This window comes from Camellia sinensis, chromosome 4, assembly GCF_055761805.1.
Source record: "Camellia sinensis isolate YWXY chromosome 4, ASM5576180v1, whole genome shotgun sequence".
In the NCBI taxonomy this organism is placed as follows: domain Eukaryota; kingdom Viridiplantae; phylum Streptophyta; class Magnoliopsida; order Ericales; family Theaceae; genus Camellia; species Camellia sinensis.
The window spans coordinates 208374840-208393177 of record NC_138964.1 but is presented as its reverse complement, the minus strand read 5'-3'; the positions used below and the strand labels follow the sequence as shown (position 1 = coordinate 208393177).

Genomic DNA, 18338 nt, shown 5'->3' with positions numbered 1-18338 from the left:
CTAACAGATAATTCATGGGTTCTAATGGTCTATTCAGTTTTCACTAAGAAGCATGCGACACATATGAATGTGTAGACCCCGAATCAATCAGTACATAAGCATTTTGAGTACAAATAGAGAGAATACCTGACACAATGGTCTCGGTATTCTGCACGTCTCCCGGTACTAGAGCGAACACTTGGCCCTGCCTCATGGGCTCTTTCCCGGTAGCTTTGGGATTCGGTTTTGATGTAACAGTTGATGCTGCCACGCTTGGTGCAGCTTTACTATTGGCTTGTGGAGCACCGGGGCAGTCTTTAACCATGTGGCCCACATTGCCACACCTGTAACAGGCTCCAGATATTTTGTAACAGACCCCTTTGTGCTTCTTGCCACACTCAGAACAGGGTGGTATGAAACCACTCCCTTGGCTGGGGCTAGTTGTTGACCCCGTATTCTGTTTCTTGTTCAATGGGTTATGCTTGCCTTTCTTGAATTTGAAACCCTGCCTTTTACCACGCCATTCAGACGCTGGTGTTTAAATTTTCAGTGCCTCGATGTTGGATTCGGCTATCAAGGCTCGGTCAAGAACATTTACATAATTCGGTAATTTCAGAACATTTATTCTGTCGAGTATTGCAACATTGAGGCCGTCTTCAAACTTTCTGGCCTTCTTATAATCAGTGTCCACCATGTGTGGTGCATATCTAGCAAGCTCGGTGAACTTTGTTTCATATTCAGCAACGGATATTGTGCCCTGTCTCGGCTGTTCAAATTCAGTTACCTTTCTGTCCCTAACACACTGAGGGAAGTACTTTTCAAAGAAGGCTCCTTTGAATTGAGCCCAAGTCATTACAGTGTTATCATCGCGGATAAGCATCCACCACCTTCTAGCCTCTTCTTGTAGTGTAAAGGTGGCCAATAGCACTTTGTGTGCTTCAGAACATGGAAAAACTTCGAACAATTTTTCTGTCTCAAGGTCCCATGCTTCAGCTTTTAACGGTTCCAGGCCTCCCTGAAAGGACGGCGGTTTCATTTTACTGAACTTTTGGGTAAGAGCAATTATGTCCCCATCATTAATATTCACATTCTGTTCCGCCTGTACCGGATGAGGAGGTGGGGGCTGTTGGTTCTGTTGTTGCTCTAGTCTTTCAGTTATTAATTCCATCATTCTTTCCAGTCTTGCCATTCTTGCCTCAGAGGATGAGGATTCAGATTCATTTGCAGTTCTTGTATTATCCATTTCACTATAAGCAGTTAAAGCAATTTTAAACATAAGCAGTTGCATACTTAAACAGTTTATCACATTAGCATATATTCAGTCATGTCATAGCCACACACACTTTTCATGCTCATGTAATGCCCTAATCGTTTTTCTAAGACATCCTATAGCTCATTTGGACACGTGTGTGTGGTATAACTCGTGGTAAGTATCGCTCTGATACCACTCTGTCATGACCCAAACCCGCTCCTATGGGTTTAGCATCGTAACCGGCCAGTAATCCGAGATTACCGAAGGCCTGCTTAACAGTAAGACAGTAAAACAGTGTACAAGGGCCTGGCGGAAGCCAATACAGTAAATAAACAATGTCCAATGAGTTGTGACAGTCTGTATGCCAAAAAGACTTTTCATATATACAAATACATAGTGCAGAACAGTATGTACAACATTTATAATCATTCAGATCAGGGACCTAATCCGTATTAAACAGTACAGTAACAGTCTATACAGTCTACAAAACAGTTACAGGGACAGACGGGGGAAATTATAACATCCCCAAGCCATAGCTTGACAGGCTCGGAACCTCGCAGTGAGGCACAGTGGTTGGCTTGACAAAATTGTGCTTACCCTGACACTTCTAGCCGCGGTCTGGTGCCTGTACACCTACATATATATATGACCAGTGAGCTAAAGCCCAGTGAATAACATAATGCGTAAAGAGGTTTAGAATGAATGTCCTTACAGTAATAGAAAAATTTCATTAAATCAGTATTTCAGTCGTTCAGTCAGTACAATCATATGTGGTACATCCATTAGCATAACAGTACAGTAAACAGTAGGTCTTGAAAGACCGAACAGTCAATGATGGCCATCAATCAGTAAACAGTAGTGGTTCCAACAAGGGAACCGACAGAGATCTCTATAACAGTAACAGTCAGTAACAGTAGTTGCTAAGGATGCCACAATACAGTTCAGAATAGAGGACATACATTCATTCTATTAACAGTATCAATTCAGAAATAGTACAGTTCATTATTCAGAAGATAATCATTTTTGAACATATCTTTACACAGTTGTTACTCATAGAGTTCTGGGCTACAGTTAGGCTAGAGCGCGTCCCCAGTCGCCAACCCTACACAGTTAACAGATTGAACACACATTAAGCTACACAGTTGGGAAAGATAATAACTTAATCCCTAGTTTTCCTTGGTGTGGTTCTACATCTATATCCTCATTAAGATGTCTTAAACTAGGCTAAGAATGCCTAGGATGGGATGAGGATGCAAAGATGCACTTTAAAAGCATTTTCAGAAAACAGGGGTCCCGCTCGAGCATAGGTTAATCCGCTCGAGCGGACATGCAGACAAATATCTCCGCTCGAGCGCGGACTTACCCGCTCGAGCGTAATGCAAAATAGTCAAAAGTGCTGGGTAAGTGAAATCTTTGCTCGACGCCCGCTCGAACGCGAGACACAGGCCTCCGCTCGAGCGTGAATTCCTCCGCTCGAGCGAACTGTAAAACAGTGCGAAGTACTGGATGCTCGAATTTCCCGCTCGAGCGCCACTTTCCCCGCTCGAGCGGGAGTGCAAAATCTGGAAAATCCAGATTGCACCTCTAAGCTTAAAACCATGGTTTGATGCAAAATTTTCGATCCTCTTGGGCTCATTTCCTGGAAAACATTTGTAAACTCATAGAACAACATGTTTTAAAGATCAATTTAAGAAATCAAAGCCCAAGGGTAGCTTAAACAAACTCAATTTCAAACCAATTTTTATGAACAATCTTCAAACATGACATGCATGAATTTAGCTAGCTTCCAAGCTTCCAAAAAATGCTCCAAGGAGCCAATTCTTTTCAAAACAAGATGAAATCATGGACTTAACATAATTATGAGCATGCATGTAACATTTTGCCATGAAAACAACTTAAAACTCAACAATCCAAACATGCATGCAATAATTAAGCTATAATTCAACATGTTAGAACTAAATTATGACTTAGCTCCTCAATTAGACATGAACCATGCATGAATCAACTTAAAGACACAATCAAGAGGATGAAATTCATACCTAGGTTCCGTAATTACTAGTCTTGAGGTTAATCTAGCAATAACTCCTTTCAATTCCTCCAATTTCCAAGCAATTCTAGATGAAATCACCCAATCTCCCTATTCCCACTCTCTAGTCGGCAATAACAATGAATAAGGCTGAGGAAATGGTTTGCTCAATGTAATACAAGTCTCAATATGTGTAAAGTAGTGGGCCACTACTATGGCAATGTGGTAAATAATGCAACTCTTGTAATTTAGCACTATTTAATCTAATTTAATCATACCAATTCAGTTTTCAGATAAATACACCATAAAATCACATTAATTCTAAGGATCATGAAACACTAATCAATTTCTGGTTCGACCGCCGATAAGGCCTTCAATTTGCAATTTAACCGTAAAAACATGAACAGATAATCAAATAGGCAACAGATAGAAATGCAATATAACAGATATACTTAATCAATTCAGTTTCAGATTCCAATCAGTCAGTTCAGTAGTTCAATCAGTTCAATTACCAATCATAATCAGTCTCAGTTTAGCAGTAATCGGTAGTTTATCGGTAAACAGTGGTGAGGGTTGTTACATCAACTGAGCTCCGTTGTCTATGATAAGCTCTTGCTCAGTCGAACCTGACCTGAGGACAAATTTCGTTTAACTTAGCGTGATGCACATCCACAGGCCGTGCTAGCACCTCAAACTTATACTATAAGACTGAGCCAATACCTCGGTATAACTCGTATCCAAAATCTGACCGAGCTAAAGACCTTGACCGAGGCTCAAGCCAGGTCGGCCCACATTAGGTTATAAATCTCCCTCTCAAGAGCTTTGTCGGCTTTGCATCAGTAGAGGCGACGAGTCGATTTTCAGCCAAGGCTGAGTTATCTGTTGACAAAGTAAAAAATATTCGTTGATTTATTTTTTGCTTGTTGTGGTTTGCATTTTTTTTTATCTATCTCTAGGATTTTGTGCTCAAATCTATACGATTTTTTCCATTACTGCAGCGGTTTAGCTAAGGCTTAGGTTAGGGTTTTCATGTTCACATACATGGTTTGGTTAGCATTGATGATTATGATTGTATAGTTTTGTTTTCGATCATGATTATGTTAGATTAGGTGTTTTTCTTTTTTTTAGTTTGGCATCTCTGTTCCCTCATTCTCTCTTTATTTTTTTAGATCTATGATTTTGGTTTGACTTCATGTTTTTTTATTGTGGCTCTATTTAATCTTATTCAAATGGTGAAAGAAGATCGAAGCAAATCTCAATCTTGATCTTGTTCAACAGATTTGAACTAATGTATTTATTTTTAGTTGTTGATCTGGTGCTAGTGTTGGTGTTGTTATTGTTGTTGTTGATGATAACGATGAAACAGATTGTAACACGTTAAAATATTTTTTTGTTTTTGTGTTGAAAAGATAAGGAGGAGTGAGAGATAGAGAGAATAAAGATTTGAACAGATAGAGAGATTTCTGAAACTTGGATTAAATGTGTTAATCTGTTGAATATGCGTTAGATTTTTATTTTTTTTTTATCTTTTTATTTTTTTGGTTTTTACATTTGAGCTCCAATATGTTAGATTTGTTAAATATTTGTGTTAGATGTGTGCTGCTGATGATGAACATATATGATTTTTTTGTTGTTGATGATGATTAATAAATGAGTGAGAGAGTGAGAGACAGACAGATAAAGAGAAGAAATATGTGAATAGACAGAATTTTTTGAACATATAGGATTTGGTTTGGCTTGATATTTCAACATATAGGAAAAAATGAATAGATCGAACTTCAACATAAAAAATTTAGAGAAAAAAATTAAACAGATAGGAACAAAATTTGAGTGGAAAAGATCATAAAATTAAACAGATAGGGAAAAAATTGAACAGATAAATAAAAAAATTGAATAGATAGATATAAATTTGAACATATAATTAAAAAAAGTTAACAGATAAATTAAGGGGTAAAATTGAAAATAAAATGTCTTTCAAAACAAATAAAAGAATTTCTCACCAAATTATTTTTAAAAGGGTGAGTCACTCACCAACAAAAATATCTACTAAATTTAATACCTTATAACATCCGTAGATTGAATTTTTCAACAATTTTCTGTGTATTATATATGATTATTATCTTATTAATTTTTCAATCCAATCATTAGTGTTTTTTAAGTGACTCTTCTCAATTCACTATCTTGAGGTTGAAAGTGGCTGTCTTGCTTGATTATGTTTTTATTTTTTTTAATTTTATTTTTAAGAAATTTAAAAAACGTGTTTTGTAAACTATTTTCAAATTATTTTAAAAGAACCAATTTTTAGGAAACAATAAAATATTTCTTTCTAATTTTCAAAAATTACTTTCATACAAATTAAAATAATGAGTATTTTCATGCTTTCATTTTTTGTTTTTTTCTTGATGTGCAAAAAACGAAAATGAGATAAACAAGGTCAAAACAAATCCATTATTACTATTGTACCAAATCGAAATTGATCATTGCCACCTTGAATTGCTTTTGCCACCAAACTATTTTTAATTGTTCCAAGTCGTTGCATTTCACTGTCGTTGCCACCAAACTACTAACGCTTCCAAGTCACTGCCAGCTTGATTCGACAATGATTGAAAAACCGACTCCACGCAAGACATTGACTAAATTGTCCCCGGTCTCATGTAGAGACGACGACAGAGAAATAAGAGCCGAGAAAAATGAACCCAAAAATGAGAATTGATTTGATAAAAATTCAACTCTCCTACTATGTTAGAATTATTATAGGGACATTCAATTCAACCGAATTTGAATAGTTTAAGAAAGTGATGTGAAACAAACATCTAACAATTAGATCGAGATGTAGTGAATTGAAAAGAAAAGAAAGTGATAAAATCAAATCTTCGAATGAAATTGTCAAGCACGGTGTTAGTCTATTATTATACTTTAGCATTGTTTAGTCTATTATTATACTTTAGCATTGTTTATTCTTTAGTTGTTATTACTTTGTATACTTTAGCATTAAGTTGTTATTATTATGTTTGTTTGCTTTATGCTTTCGGCTCCGTGCCTCGCGTCTCGCATGCCTCGCATAGGCTATAAGAAGCGAGCTAAGCTCCCCTTGTAATTACACAACAAATTCAATATACATATACCTCATTTATTTTCTCTTTCACACGGCATGAGAAACATGATGATGCAGAGAAATTATTTCCTCCACAAATCATGATACGATCCCACCAAAATGACCAAATTAAATCGAAAACTTTGCTGAGAACTATCACAATCAATGGCATAAACATACCTATGTGAGACATTTAATAAAAATTTGAATAAAATTTTTAAGATATCTAACATTTTTGCCAACAAAAACATGGTGAACTATTTCAATCTGCAGAATCAAAGTGTAGGTAACCAAGGAGGAAAGTGATGGGTCAGTTAGACTGGGTAGAGAGAGAGAAAGAGAGAGAGAGAGAGAGATGAGCCCAAAAAATGAGCATAGTGAGAGAAAGGGAAGAAAAGAGAGGTGAAGGTGAGTAAGGGTAATTTTGTCCATGTCTACGCATTTTTTGGTTCGTAGCGCCACCCAATAGATTAAAAAGCTTTGTAGATTCACAAGTTTCACGTGATCAATATAATGAGAACCCACAACTTAGCAGGCCCTAAAAAAACTCACATAATATCGGACCCATAACCATTGTTAGGATAACAAAACAGAGGGAACTTGTGGAAAAAAATGCCAATTCTAAACAAAAATTCTGAGGGTCATGGCAAAATAACCCTCTACAAACCTCAAACTAAAACCAGCATCATTTGTGCAGATTCAGTTAGAAGCATACATAGACAAATAGACAAATAACACCCTACAACAAAGAAGATGGCACCACCTGGTAAAAGTGTAGGCAAACGAACAAAAAAGAGCTAATTTGGCTTCCGCATGTTACGCCCTGCCCGGATTACTTCATCGACCAAGAGCAACTGAGATGCAATGACTGGCCTGAAATATTATTGAATCACAATTGTTTCTCAGATACATTACCGAAGAAAGGAACAAAACCAGAAGGGAAACGGTAATCTTAATGACTTGCTGATCAGGTGGAAAGCCAGAAGACCAGCAATTAGTCTTGGGAAGGCATGCATGAATTAACACCAGCGGTGAATGCAAATGCAATGCGTTTGTAATTTACATCTAAAATTTTTGGTGATTTTATAAATGAGGAAGATAGGATGAAGTTGAAAACTGTTAGCAATTATTTACTGCAGCAGTTAACAATATGGGCATTCTTGAAGAAGAAAAAAGGATGACACAAATCAAAACTGTTTTGAGTTTTGTCTTATATAACAGAATATATATATACAGAGAGAGAGAGAGAGAGAGAGAGATGCATGGCTAAGAAGCTACAGGAAAATGCTCATGTCATCTGAATGACTTGCTTCCAAGTAGCAGCAGATGCAGCCTAATTAAGGAACATGAATGATTCTCAGTACAAATGATTTTCTACTTACCCTGAGTGTATGATTTGGCGCTTAACCGAGTAGTTGTCGAAAATTCCCTCCATTTGAGGGTCAATAGGCTCCCCGGTGTGTTGGTTTAATCCCACAACATTTCCTCTGTCGTGCTCACCCTAGACAAAATATCCATATAGCATGAGAACGTTGAATCTATTTACTCTCCAATTGAAAAAATTAAAGATAAAGGATCACTAGTGACATGAATAGAATACCGTAAGGGCAATTATGACATCTTGAGTGTCAAGGCCAGAATTTTCAGCTAGTGTCTTGGGAACCATGAGAAGGGCATCAGCAAAAGCTTCAACACCAAGTTGGGCACGCTGTTTCAAGTTTGTAAACACAAGAAAATGTTTAAACAAATATTAATAAGGGCTTTAAAATGTTTATTGGCAATAAAAAAAAAGAAAAAGAAAAAGGAGACGGCTTAAGAATAATAGCTTTTGTATGTAAGTTCAGAATATTCTCATTACCCCTTGAACAGTTTTCTTTACTTCATTAATTAGGTATTGTCTGGCTGCAACTTCAAAAGCCCCGGCTCCCTGAACAAGAAACAAGACAAGAAATATACTCTAATGTCAGAATCTTATACAACAAAACCAAGTCATAGTCCAATAACTAATACAGAGGAAATTATTTGGAAAAATAAAGAATAAACACAAGTAAAATCCTGATCAATACAAAATGCTTTAGACAATGCTCGCGAAAAACCAGCACAAATAGTTTTTAAGAACATAATTTTGGTTGAATGTTGATCGCATTGCCAAAATACAACATATACATGCCATGACAGTCTAGGAAGTAAGTAGTGTTAATTGAACAAACTGTAAAGCCAGTCAAATGCTCCACATATTAGGTGCCATTTGATAACGTTTCCGTTTTTTTGTTTATATTTGTGAAAAAATTATAAACTAGTTTTTGTTTATTTTTAGAAAAATAAAAAACAAAATATTTAAAAACAAAAACTCAAAAACATGTTTGTTAATTTTAATGCATAAAATGTTTATTTTGTTTTTTTAATTATTTATGACAATAAAAATCATACAAATCATAAAATTATAATAAACATCCAAAATAATAATGTTATACATAAATACAAACAGCAATTATATGCAGAACAAACTGTTGACGATGGAGAACTTTTGACGAGAGAGAGAGAGCGAGAGAGACCTGTGTTTTTTTACCGTTGCAGAAGACGACATATTATGCGTTGAATATATGGTACCAAAATGTGTCTCCCAAGTTTTGAACACCAAACCATCTCTTGAGTCAATCTTTTTTTTTTCTTCCGTATTTTTTTTGGCTGTGTTTCTGGTTTTTTAAATTTCAAAAACATCTTCTTTCAGTTTTTGTTTTTCACCCTTATTTATAAACAAAGACTAACTATTTATAAACCAAAAAAATTAGGTTGCGTTTGGTAGAGTTTTGTAAATATGATTTGAGAGTATGAGTTGTATTTTGAGTTTGTGAGTTGTGGAATTATGATTTGAGTGTAGAAAATTTGTTTGGTTATGATTTTTGAATAGAGTGTTGAATTGAGTTTTGAATTGTATGTGAAATTGAGTTTTGAAAGTTTGATGTGACATGTGAAATAAAAAAATTTGTTTGGTGATGAGTTTTCAAAATAATTTTTAAAACTTAATTTAACCTATAATTGATAATCAAATACACAACTCATAACTCGATATCCGTATTTTTGATCAACAGTCATAACCAAACTATTTTTAAAATACTCAAATAAAAAAATGATTTTTTTTTTTCAATTAATTGTTTTTAAGTACTAATTTTTTTGAATAATTTTTTTTTCAAATAACTTCTATGTCAATTATTTTATGTCAATTAATTTTTCTGTCAATTAATTTTTTAGACCTGTATAAACATTAAAAATATTAAAAATATTTTAAAAATATTTAGAAAATTAAAATATTAAAAATATTTAGAAAATTAAAATATCAAAAATATTCTGAAAAATAAAATATTAAAAATATTCCGAAAATCAAAATATTTACAATTAAAATATCAAAATATTTTTATGACAATTAAAATATTAAAAATATTCCTATAAAATAAAATAAAATAAAATATTTAAAATAAAAAAATAAAAAATATTTAAAATAAAAATTTAGCTGTTTTTGAGTTTTGAGTTATGTGTTTGGTTATGAGTTTTGAGAAATAGATGTAGAATTATGATTTGACAGCTGCAACCAAATACCACACTCAAATCAGTGATGAAATTATGTTTTGAAATCTAAACCAAACAGAGGCTTTTATGCTAGTTTTTTAAATTTTTGTAAATATAAACATAAAACTGAAAACAAAATGGTTACCAAACAGACCCTTAGCAATCAAGAAACAATATGGAAAGATATCATTATTATCATGCAAAATTGCAGATACAAGTTTAAAATCATAACTTACTAGGACAACCGCTTCATCCTCAATTGTATTTTTTACTGCTCTCAAGCCATCACGAACAGCATCCTTAATTTGTGCAATTGTATGATCATTGGGTCCTGCACAATCAAGTAATTTAACGAGTATTAAATCACTACTGGATTTACAAAAAGCATTAGGAATCTGTACATATGAGCAGTGTGAATGGAATTAACTGCCAATTCAGTCAAATCTCAAATGGTTCAATTACGTAATCAACTACAAGTTTAGTAAAGCTATGAAAGCATTTCATGTACCTTTTATTAAGATTGTGCAGGAGTATGGATTTTTCACATTTTCCACAAAGGTATACTTCTCTTCTCCAAGAACATGCTCATAGACGAGTCCAGCCCAACCAAGGCAATCAGGAGTTATGTCATCAACAGAATTAACAGCCTCCCCACCACAAGCCAAAACCAATCTCTCCATATTTCTCCTCTTGGCTCTTCGAAGGGCAATTATCTAAGAAACAAATGATTAAAAAGTTGTAAAACAAGAGAAAAGCAAAAGCAGCACACAATTTAACCAATATTAAGAAACTGACAAAAAAAAAATTATTGGAACTCTAGCTGCAGCAGCCAACCTACGTGAAGCACCTTCTTGTGGTCCTCTTACCATGCAGTTGTTTCAGGAAATGGACATTAAAAAATATATATATATTAAAATGATATTAATTTAACAATAATTAAAATAGTTGTATTAGGGACTAATCTCACATCGTTTCTCTAAGTTACCCACGCTTGGTTAATATAGTCTAGAGGTGCCCCCATCTAATGCCAATTCATTTTGGGTTGGGTGCCTCCAAAATTCTAACAAGTTGGAATCTTCTTCTTCTTCTTTTTTTTTTTTTTTTTCCGGGTACATTGGAAGTAAATAACAAGTTGAACTAAGTTAAGCCAATATAGCAAAAATGGGTAAAGCCTTTTTGTAATAGTTTCACAAGTACATATGAGTTCAACTTTTGGTGAGACCAATGTTAGTTGTTTATGTGAGGTATTCTTGTCTTTTCGTCTTCGTAGTTTGTTAATTCTGGTTTTCCTTCTTATGAACAGGTCTCTCCCTTTTGCCTTGCTTAAGCATCCATTGCTAGATAATTAACCATTTTTTAATCAGTTCTTTCTTTCACAGAATGACTTCTACATAGATCAAAGTTATAGGAATATAATAAAAAAAACGGCACAAACTGCAAAAATAGAGCAGAATTCTAATGAAATTTATGTAAAAATAAACAATTCTCTTTATCAATAATCAATATCAACAAAAGGAATAGTAAAAAAATAGAGAAATGCTACTCAAACAAACTTCTTTTACAAACTGATGTGCCATTGAGTGGTTAAACTTTGGAATGTGAAACAAGACTCAGTTTATTAATATGGTAGGTGCCATATCAGTTTGTAAGTAAAGTTTGTTTGTATATCATTAATAAAAAAAAAACAATATAGTAGAAAGCATGACTTACCCCCGCCCTAGCAAGAAGGTCAAGTGATGGAGGATCAATTCCTTTTTGATTGATAACAACAAAGTTGTAATCGTTATCGGAGCAGACCTAAATAGCAAGTATAGATCATGTTTAAAGACACTATAAAGTATTAGTGCACACATGAAAATCTAAAAAAACCATATAGAATAATGCTGCATTTTGAATTCAGTACCTTGTCCTTTAGCTCAATGATTTTCCTTACTCTCTCATCGACTGAACGCCTTTCTGCTGCAACCATTGTCTCTCTCTGCTCTGCACTTGAGTAGAAAAATCCTGCATTTATTTCACTGAGAGAAAGATGTCAGTTTGATATACCCAAATAGATTATCCAACATATCAAGTAAATAATAATTAAGTCTGTTTATGCCTGATGAAAAAATTTCAATATCCATATCAACATCAATTTCAAAAAAAATCTTTTTTTTTTCCTTCAAATTTCAACCCCCTAACCTTTTCAAAATTGCATAAAATTTTGGATGGCAGGCAAGAATGCTTCCATCTAGATCATCAAAATCTTACAATTTATCACCATAACTTATAAATTGAGTTGAGATTATAAAATATCATGTGGAGTAAACAACCTTGTACATTATCTCATCTTTCTACCTTCATAAAATTTGCATCATAACCAAACCAAGCCATAAGTCCCATCAAATGGGATCGGCTACATGAATCCTTCTTCTCCACGCTGCCCTATCAAAGGCCATTTCATTAATCAAATTAAGTAGATTCATATCTCTATTTAAAATGCTAGTCAACGTTAATCTAGGCCTACCCCGTCCCCTAACATTTCCATCTACCGTTACAGCATCGCATCTCTTCACTACTGCCTCTGTTGGCCTCCGTTGAATATGACCAAACCATCTCAAACGATTCTCTCTCAACTTATCTTCTATCGGTGCTACTCCTACCCATTCCCGAATACACTCATTCCTAATCCTGTCTTGTCTAGTCTTACCACACATCCACCTTAGCATCCTCATCTCAGCCACACTCATCTTATCTACATGTTGTTTCTTGGTTGCCCAACACTCCGTCCCATACAACATAGCTGGTCTAATAGTCGTTCTATAAAACTTACCTTTTAGTCTAGTGAGTATTCGTTTATCGCACAATACCCCAGACGCACTTCTCCACTTACACCATCCCGCCTTAATCCTATAGGCCACATCTGCATCAATTTCTCCCGCTGTTGTGATAATCGACCCTAAATAACGAAAATGTTCACTCTTAGGCAATTCTTGGTTCTCAATCTTCATTTCTCCTCTGCTTTCATTGTTACTGTTACTAAATTTACACTCCATGTATTCTGTCTTAGTTCTGCTTATCCGGAATCCTTTAGATTCAAGAGCTTTTCTCCAAATCTCTAATTTTGTGTTAACTCCTTTTCTAGTCTCATCCACTAGCACAATATCGTCTGCAAAAAGCATGCACCATGGCACGTCATCCTGAATATTTATCGTCAACTCGTCCATAACTAAAGCAAAAAGATAAGGACTTAAGGTAGATCCTTGGTGTAACCCTACAGTGATAGGAAATTCATTTGTCTCTCCAGCTGGCGATCTAATAGTGGTCACCACCCCTTCATACATGTCTCTAATCACGTCAATGTAACCTTTTGTCACCCCTTTCTTTTCTAACACCCACCATATTATATCCCGGGACACTCTGTCATATGCTTTCTCAAGGTCGATAAACACCATATGAATGTCTCTTTTCTTTTCTTTATACTTTTCTATTACTCTCCTCAAAAGATAGATCGCTTCCATTGTTGACCTACTAGGCATAAACCCAAATTGATTCTCTGACACCTCTGTTGTATCACGCAATCGGTGTTCCATCACCCTCTCCCACACTTTCATTATATGACACATTAGCTTAATTCCTCTATAGTTGTTACAATTCTCGACATCACCTTTATTCTTATAGATTGGCACTAAAATACTCTTCCTCCACTAATCTGGCATGTTCATAGTCAACAAAATTTTGCTAAACAACCTAGTCAACCAACCAACTCCCTTTTTACCCAAACACTTCCAAACTTCAATAGGGATATCATCAGGTCCTAAAACCTTATTTGATTTCATCTTCTTAAGTGCAATTTTCACTTTAAAGTTCCTAATCCTGCGATAGAACCTATAGTCTTGATTTATCATATTACTAGCTATTTCTTCCCTTATTGTCGTACCTCCATGTTCCTCATTTAATAATTTCTCAAAATAATTCTTCCATCTTTCCTTAATCTCATCATCCTTCACCAATACCTTAGAATCCTCACTCTTGATGCACTTTACTTGATTAAAATCTCTTGTTTTCCTCTCCCGTATCTTAGCAAGTTTGTAAACCCTCTTCTCTCCCTCCTTACTATCTAGTCTAGTGTATAGGTCATCATATACTTTCAACTTGGTCTCTCTCACTACTTTCTTGACCTCCTTATTGGCCAATCTATAGCTCTTAAGGTTTTTCTCAGTTCTATCATTCTGCCACTTTTTCAAGCACTTTTTTTTTGCCTTAACTACCGCTTGAACCTCTTCCCTCCACCACCAAGTTTCCCTAGAGCTGGGTCCCGTTCCTTTTGACTCTCCAAGCACTTCCCTTGAGATTCTCCTCATACAATTGGTCATCGAGTTCTACATAGTGTTAGCATCACCTTCTAAGTCCCAAGTACCTTCCTTATCCATTCGATTCTTAAATATTTCTAATTTATCCCCTTTTAGGTCCCACCATCTCGTCCTACGACGCCCACCATCCTTCTTAGCTTGGTATTGCCCTCTAAAACATAAATCTAGTACCAAAATCCTATGTTGAGAGACCAGACTCTCTCCAGGAATCACCTTACAATCATTGCATTTTAGGCGGTCCATTTTTCTCACTAAGAAGTAATCTATTTGACTCTTAACTAATCCACTCTTAAAGGTTATCAAATGCTCCTCCCTCTTCTTATACATAGTATTGGCCACCACCAAGTCAGAAGCCAACGCAAAATCTAAGATACTCTCTCCAGCCTCATTTCTGTCACCAAAACCGTATCCACCATGCACCCTTTCATAACCTAGTTTATCTAGCCCACATGGCCATTAAAATCTCCACCTATAACTAGGTTCTCTCCTACGGGTATCTCCTGTAAGATCTCATCCATTTGCTCCCAAAAATCCCTCTTAGTCTGATCATCTAACCCTACTTGATCATCATAACAAGAAAATTTAAGATTCCTCATGGCTAAATGAGTTGATGCAGTGAAATCATAAATTTACAAGATCCAATTCTTCAACATATTTATGTACATACAGTGAATAAAATGGGCAAACGCATACATAAAAAATATTAATTTACTCTTTCCACTTTCCTAGCAACACATTTCATCAGTACTTACCTTTTCTCATACTCCAGTGATACATTACATGTCAAAATATAGCAATTCTCGGCTCTTCGCTTCATGTCAGGATGTCTTGAACCATGATCCAGGACAAGACCCTCAACCTATAAAACAGTATGTGCAACATGAGAAACTAAGGGTGACGAATATAAAAATTATATTAATATACAAATAATACAACAAAACTTGCCATTGGATGTAAACCAACAAAAAATAAAATCGACCTACCAAACGGGTGTCTACATCAAACTTATGGCGCATATGCATGATCTCAACCATAAACAGATCAATAGCTTCCTCAGGCTTCCAAATGCAAAGTACCTATCAAATCCAAGGTGTGGTAGAAAATTGAAAAAAAGATGAGATAAAGGTATCAAAATATTGTATATCAATAATGCAAAGTCTAGTCAATGGGAACTGATAGCTGCCAAAAATTAACAATGTGAATAAATAAACTGCACAAAAACTCTTCCAAAATGCTCCTGATAGCAAAGAACAGTTTTTCTATCAACATGTGAAGTAACAGCACCAGGAGCACTCACCGCATTTACAACTATGTCAGTCAGTTGATCTGCCAGTGCTTCATACAACTGAAAAAGAGAGTACACAATGGAATCACATAAATTGTAGTGGAGTATATTAAACTGGGAAGGGAAAGGGGTTAAACTGGGGAGAGAGAGGGGGAGAAGAGAACCAGATGAAGAAAATACTATAAATTACCTTTGTTCTTAATGTTGTTCTTGCTACCATCTTCAGTATCTCTTTATCAGGTTCATCACCCATCACTACAGAAGTCTTGAATTTTTCGAGAAATTGCAGTGTTTCTCTTTTGGCAATTTCAAAACCATCAACCAAAACACGTGGATGCATCCCTGACAAAAACATTTCTCTTTATATACAAGAACTAATGTGGGATTAGGTAGTATGTATTTTTACAACCCCATTTATACTTGCACTAGTTCTTCATTAGATAGTATCATACTATCATAAATTAGATAGTATGTATTTTTATATAGTGTGAATAAAAATACCTATCATACTTGGTTTCACACTAAGTTCGCCTTCAAGCATTTATATTTGCACAAGCCAAAATGAGAGTGAAACGTATAGACAAGAACAAATATGTTTAAATGTCCAGCCCACATCCACACCAACTAAAGTTTTGCCAAACTACATTAGTTCATAATTCAGTACTTTAAATGACCAGATACAAAATTAGGTAATTTGACTAAAATTTCCACTATCACACGCACTGAGTTATGTCAAAGCAAAATTATGAGAAAACTAGACAATAAAGAAATTAGCAAAGAACTTGGGGATTACTAACCTTCATCAATGTAACGTTCTGATTGTTTCATAAGCTCACCAATGAAAAGGACAGTGGAAGTTGTTCCATCCCCACTAATATCATCTTGGGCAACTGCAGTCCTTGCAATCATAATTGCAGTTGGGTTTTGAATTTGCTGCAAACATAATTCACTTCAGTTTTCCAGTACACCAAGAATAAGCTTCATAGGGACTAAACACGATAAATGCAGCAGTAGCAAATTCAAACATAATAATGAGGAGAGGGGGCAAAAAAAAAAAAAAAAAAAGCTAGTGCATTGTCAGTTCAACTAAGATTTTCAACATTGTACTCATTTCTCCTCTTGAACCTTCATCTGTTTATTCATGCTCCTGATCACTATAATAACATACTATGCTAGTTTACAATCAGCTGAAAGCACCAATCCTCATAAAAAAAGAAACAACTCACGATGACATGAGATGAAAATGTAATAAACCAAGAGCAATCGCCTCCACTGGTTTGCAGCAATATAAAACTTTTTTCACACTAGTTCTTCAACCAAACAACTAATGTGGGATTTCCACTGCCAATTGCTCTATCAACTATTTCTCAAACTCCCAAATTGACCTTCATTACAACCCCATTTCCTAACCAAACCTAATAACCAAGCAAACATATACATACTATCCACACTATTATATTAAGTAAAGACTGGACTTTGTGTACAAGCCTTTCCTTGCCTCTCCTTATGCCACATATCCTTCATTTTTCTATTTAAAACAAATAAAAAAATAAAAAATAGATAGATGGGAGGAGTGGGACTCAAACCTTGACCTGAGGTCTGAGTTACTTATTTAGGGATGATTTGGGATGATCTAAATAAGTGCACTTTTTGACTTTTTATAAAATATGGGTTGGGTTTGAAGTGATGTGCTAGAGAAACGATGAGACTTCAACAAGATGACGTGACTTAAATAGGATAGTAACTTTTTAACTTTTTAACCTTTTAGATTATGACAAACAACGCCTTAAATTGCACACGTATTGCGTATGCCAACCGCTAGTAAATTTAATTGAAAGCACCTCATAAATGCAAGTGTTCATATAGTGCCATATGAATCCAAACGCCGAAATACACAAAAATCACTGACATCTACACTCAATAGCATAGCAAACTAAGTAAATACCAAATCAAACAAGCTTCAAAACAGTTAAATCGACCAGATCATAGAGGGAGAGAACAAACCATGTCTTTTAAGAGTGTGTTACCATCTTTAGTGAGTTTAATGTCACCGGCTCCACCAACAAGCCTAGAAAATCACAGAAAACAAAGGAAAGTTCAATAGAAGTGAGAAAATGACACTGAATGCAAAGAGGAATAAGAAGAAAAAAAAGGGAAAAAAGAAAAAGAAAAATCACATCTTGATGGTGCCTTTAGGACCGAGGTTAGTTTTGAGGACGTCCTGTAATCCCTTGGCGGCATTGATGTTCATGTGCAGAGCAGCGGACTTGTTGAGCACTTCCGCATTGGGATTCAATACTCTTAGCGACATTTTCGCAGCTAACTAGAGAGAGAAACACAGTCTATATATACATTATATACAGTGTGTAAGTGAGAGAATCTCAATCTACAGATTCATAGAGCAAGAATAAGAAATTACCTTCAACTGGAAATGGAGATCGTGTGCAAAGGAATGTCGCTGCGTCAGGAGAGAGAGGAGAAGAAAGGTGGGCTTTAGGGCTCAGAAACAGGGCTTTTGAACATCGAATCGGCGCCGTTTTAATGTCCATTGTGGTTTTGAAATTGGAGGGCACGTTTGTTTCAAGATTTTTTTTTTTTTTTTAACACAAAAAAAGGAGGTTCTGTGGGCGCATCACGACCTCCGCAAGCTCAGGTCCCGGAGTAGCCGGAGCTCTTGAAAAATTCAAGATTTTCGAGCCTTCCAGGAGTCGAACTTGACCCAAGACTGTGGGAAAGTGATGCCTTCACCACTAGACCACCACCCTCGATGATTTTTGTTTCAA

General features: G+C 35.3%; 1 protein-coding gene across 2 annotated transcripts; it reads right to left on the bottom strand.

Moving 5' to 3' along the window:
* Nucleotides 1-6853: 6853 nt before the first annotated feature.
* On the bottom strand, nt 6854-18137 carry LOC114295391 (T-complex protein 1 subunit zeta 1). Of its 2 annotated transcripts, none has more exons than XM_028239616.2 (16): nt 17975-18137; nt 17733-17897; nt 17560-17623; nt 16353-16488; nt 15746-15897; nt 15568-15615; nt 15254-15346; nt 15023-15129; nt 11822-11936; nt 11629-11715; nt 10427-10631; nt 10155-10249; nt 8210-8278; nt 7952-8059; nt 7734-7852; nt 6854-7224 (listed from the first exon to the last, which is right to left on the bottom strand). In XM_028239616.2, the coding sequence occupies exons 2-16, from the start codon at nt 17864-17866 to the stop codon at nt 7149-7151; spliced, it is 1608 nt and encodes a 535-aa protein (XP_028095417.2). In that variant the 5' UTR covers nt 17867-17897; nt 17975-18137; the 3' UTR covers nt 6854-7148. The 2 variants fall into 2 exon arrangements, with proteins under 2 accessions (XP_028095417.2, XP_028095418.2); XM_028239617.2 differs by having other exon boundaries at nt 17733-17878.
* Between the last annotated feature and the right edge of the window lie 201 nt (nt 18138-18338).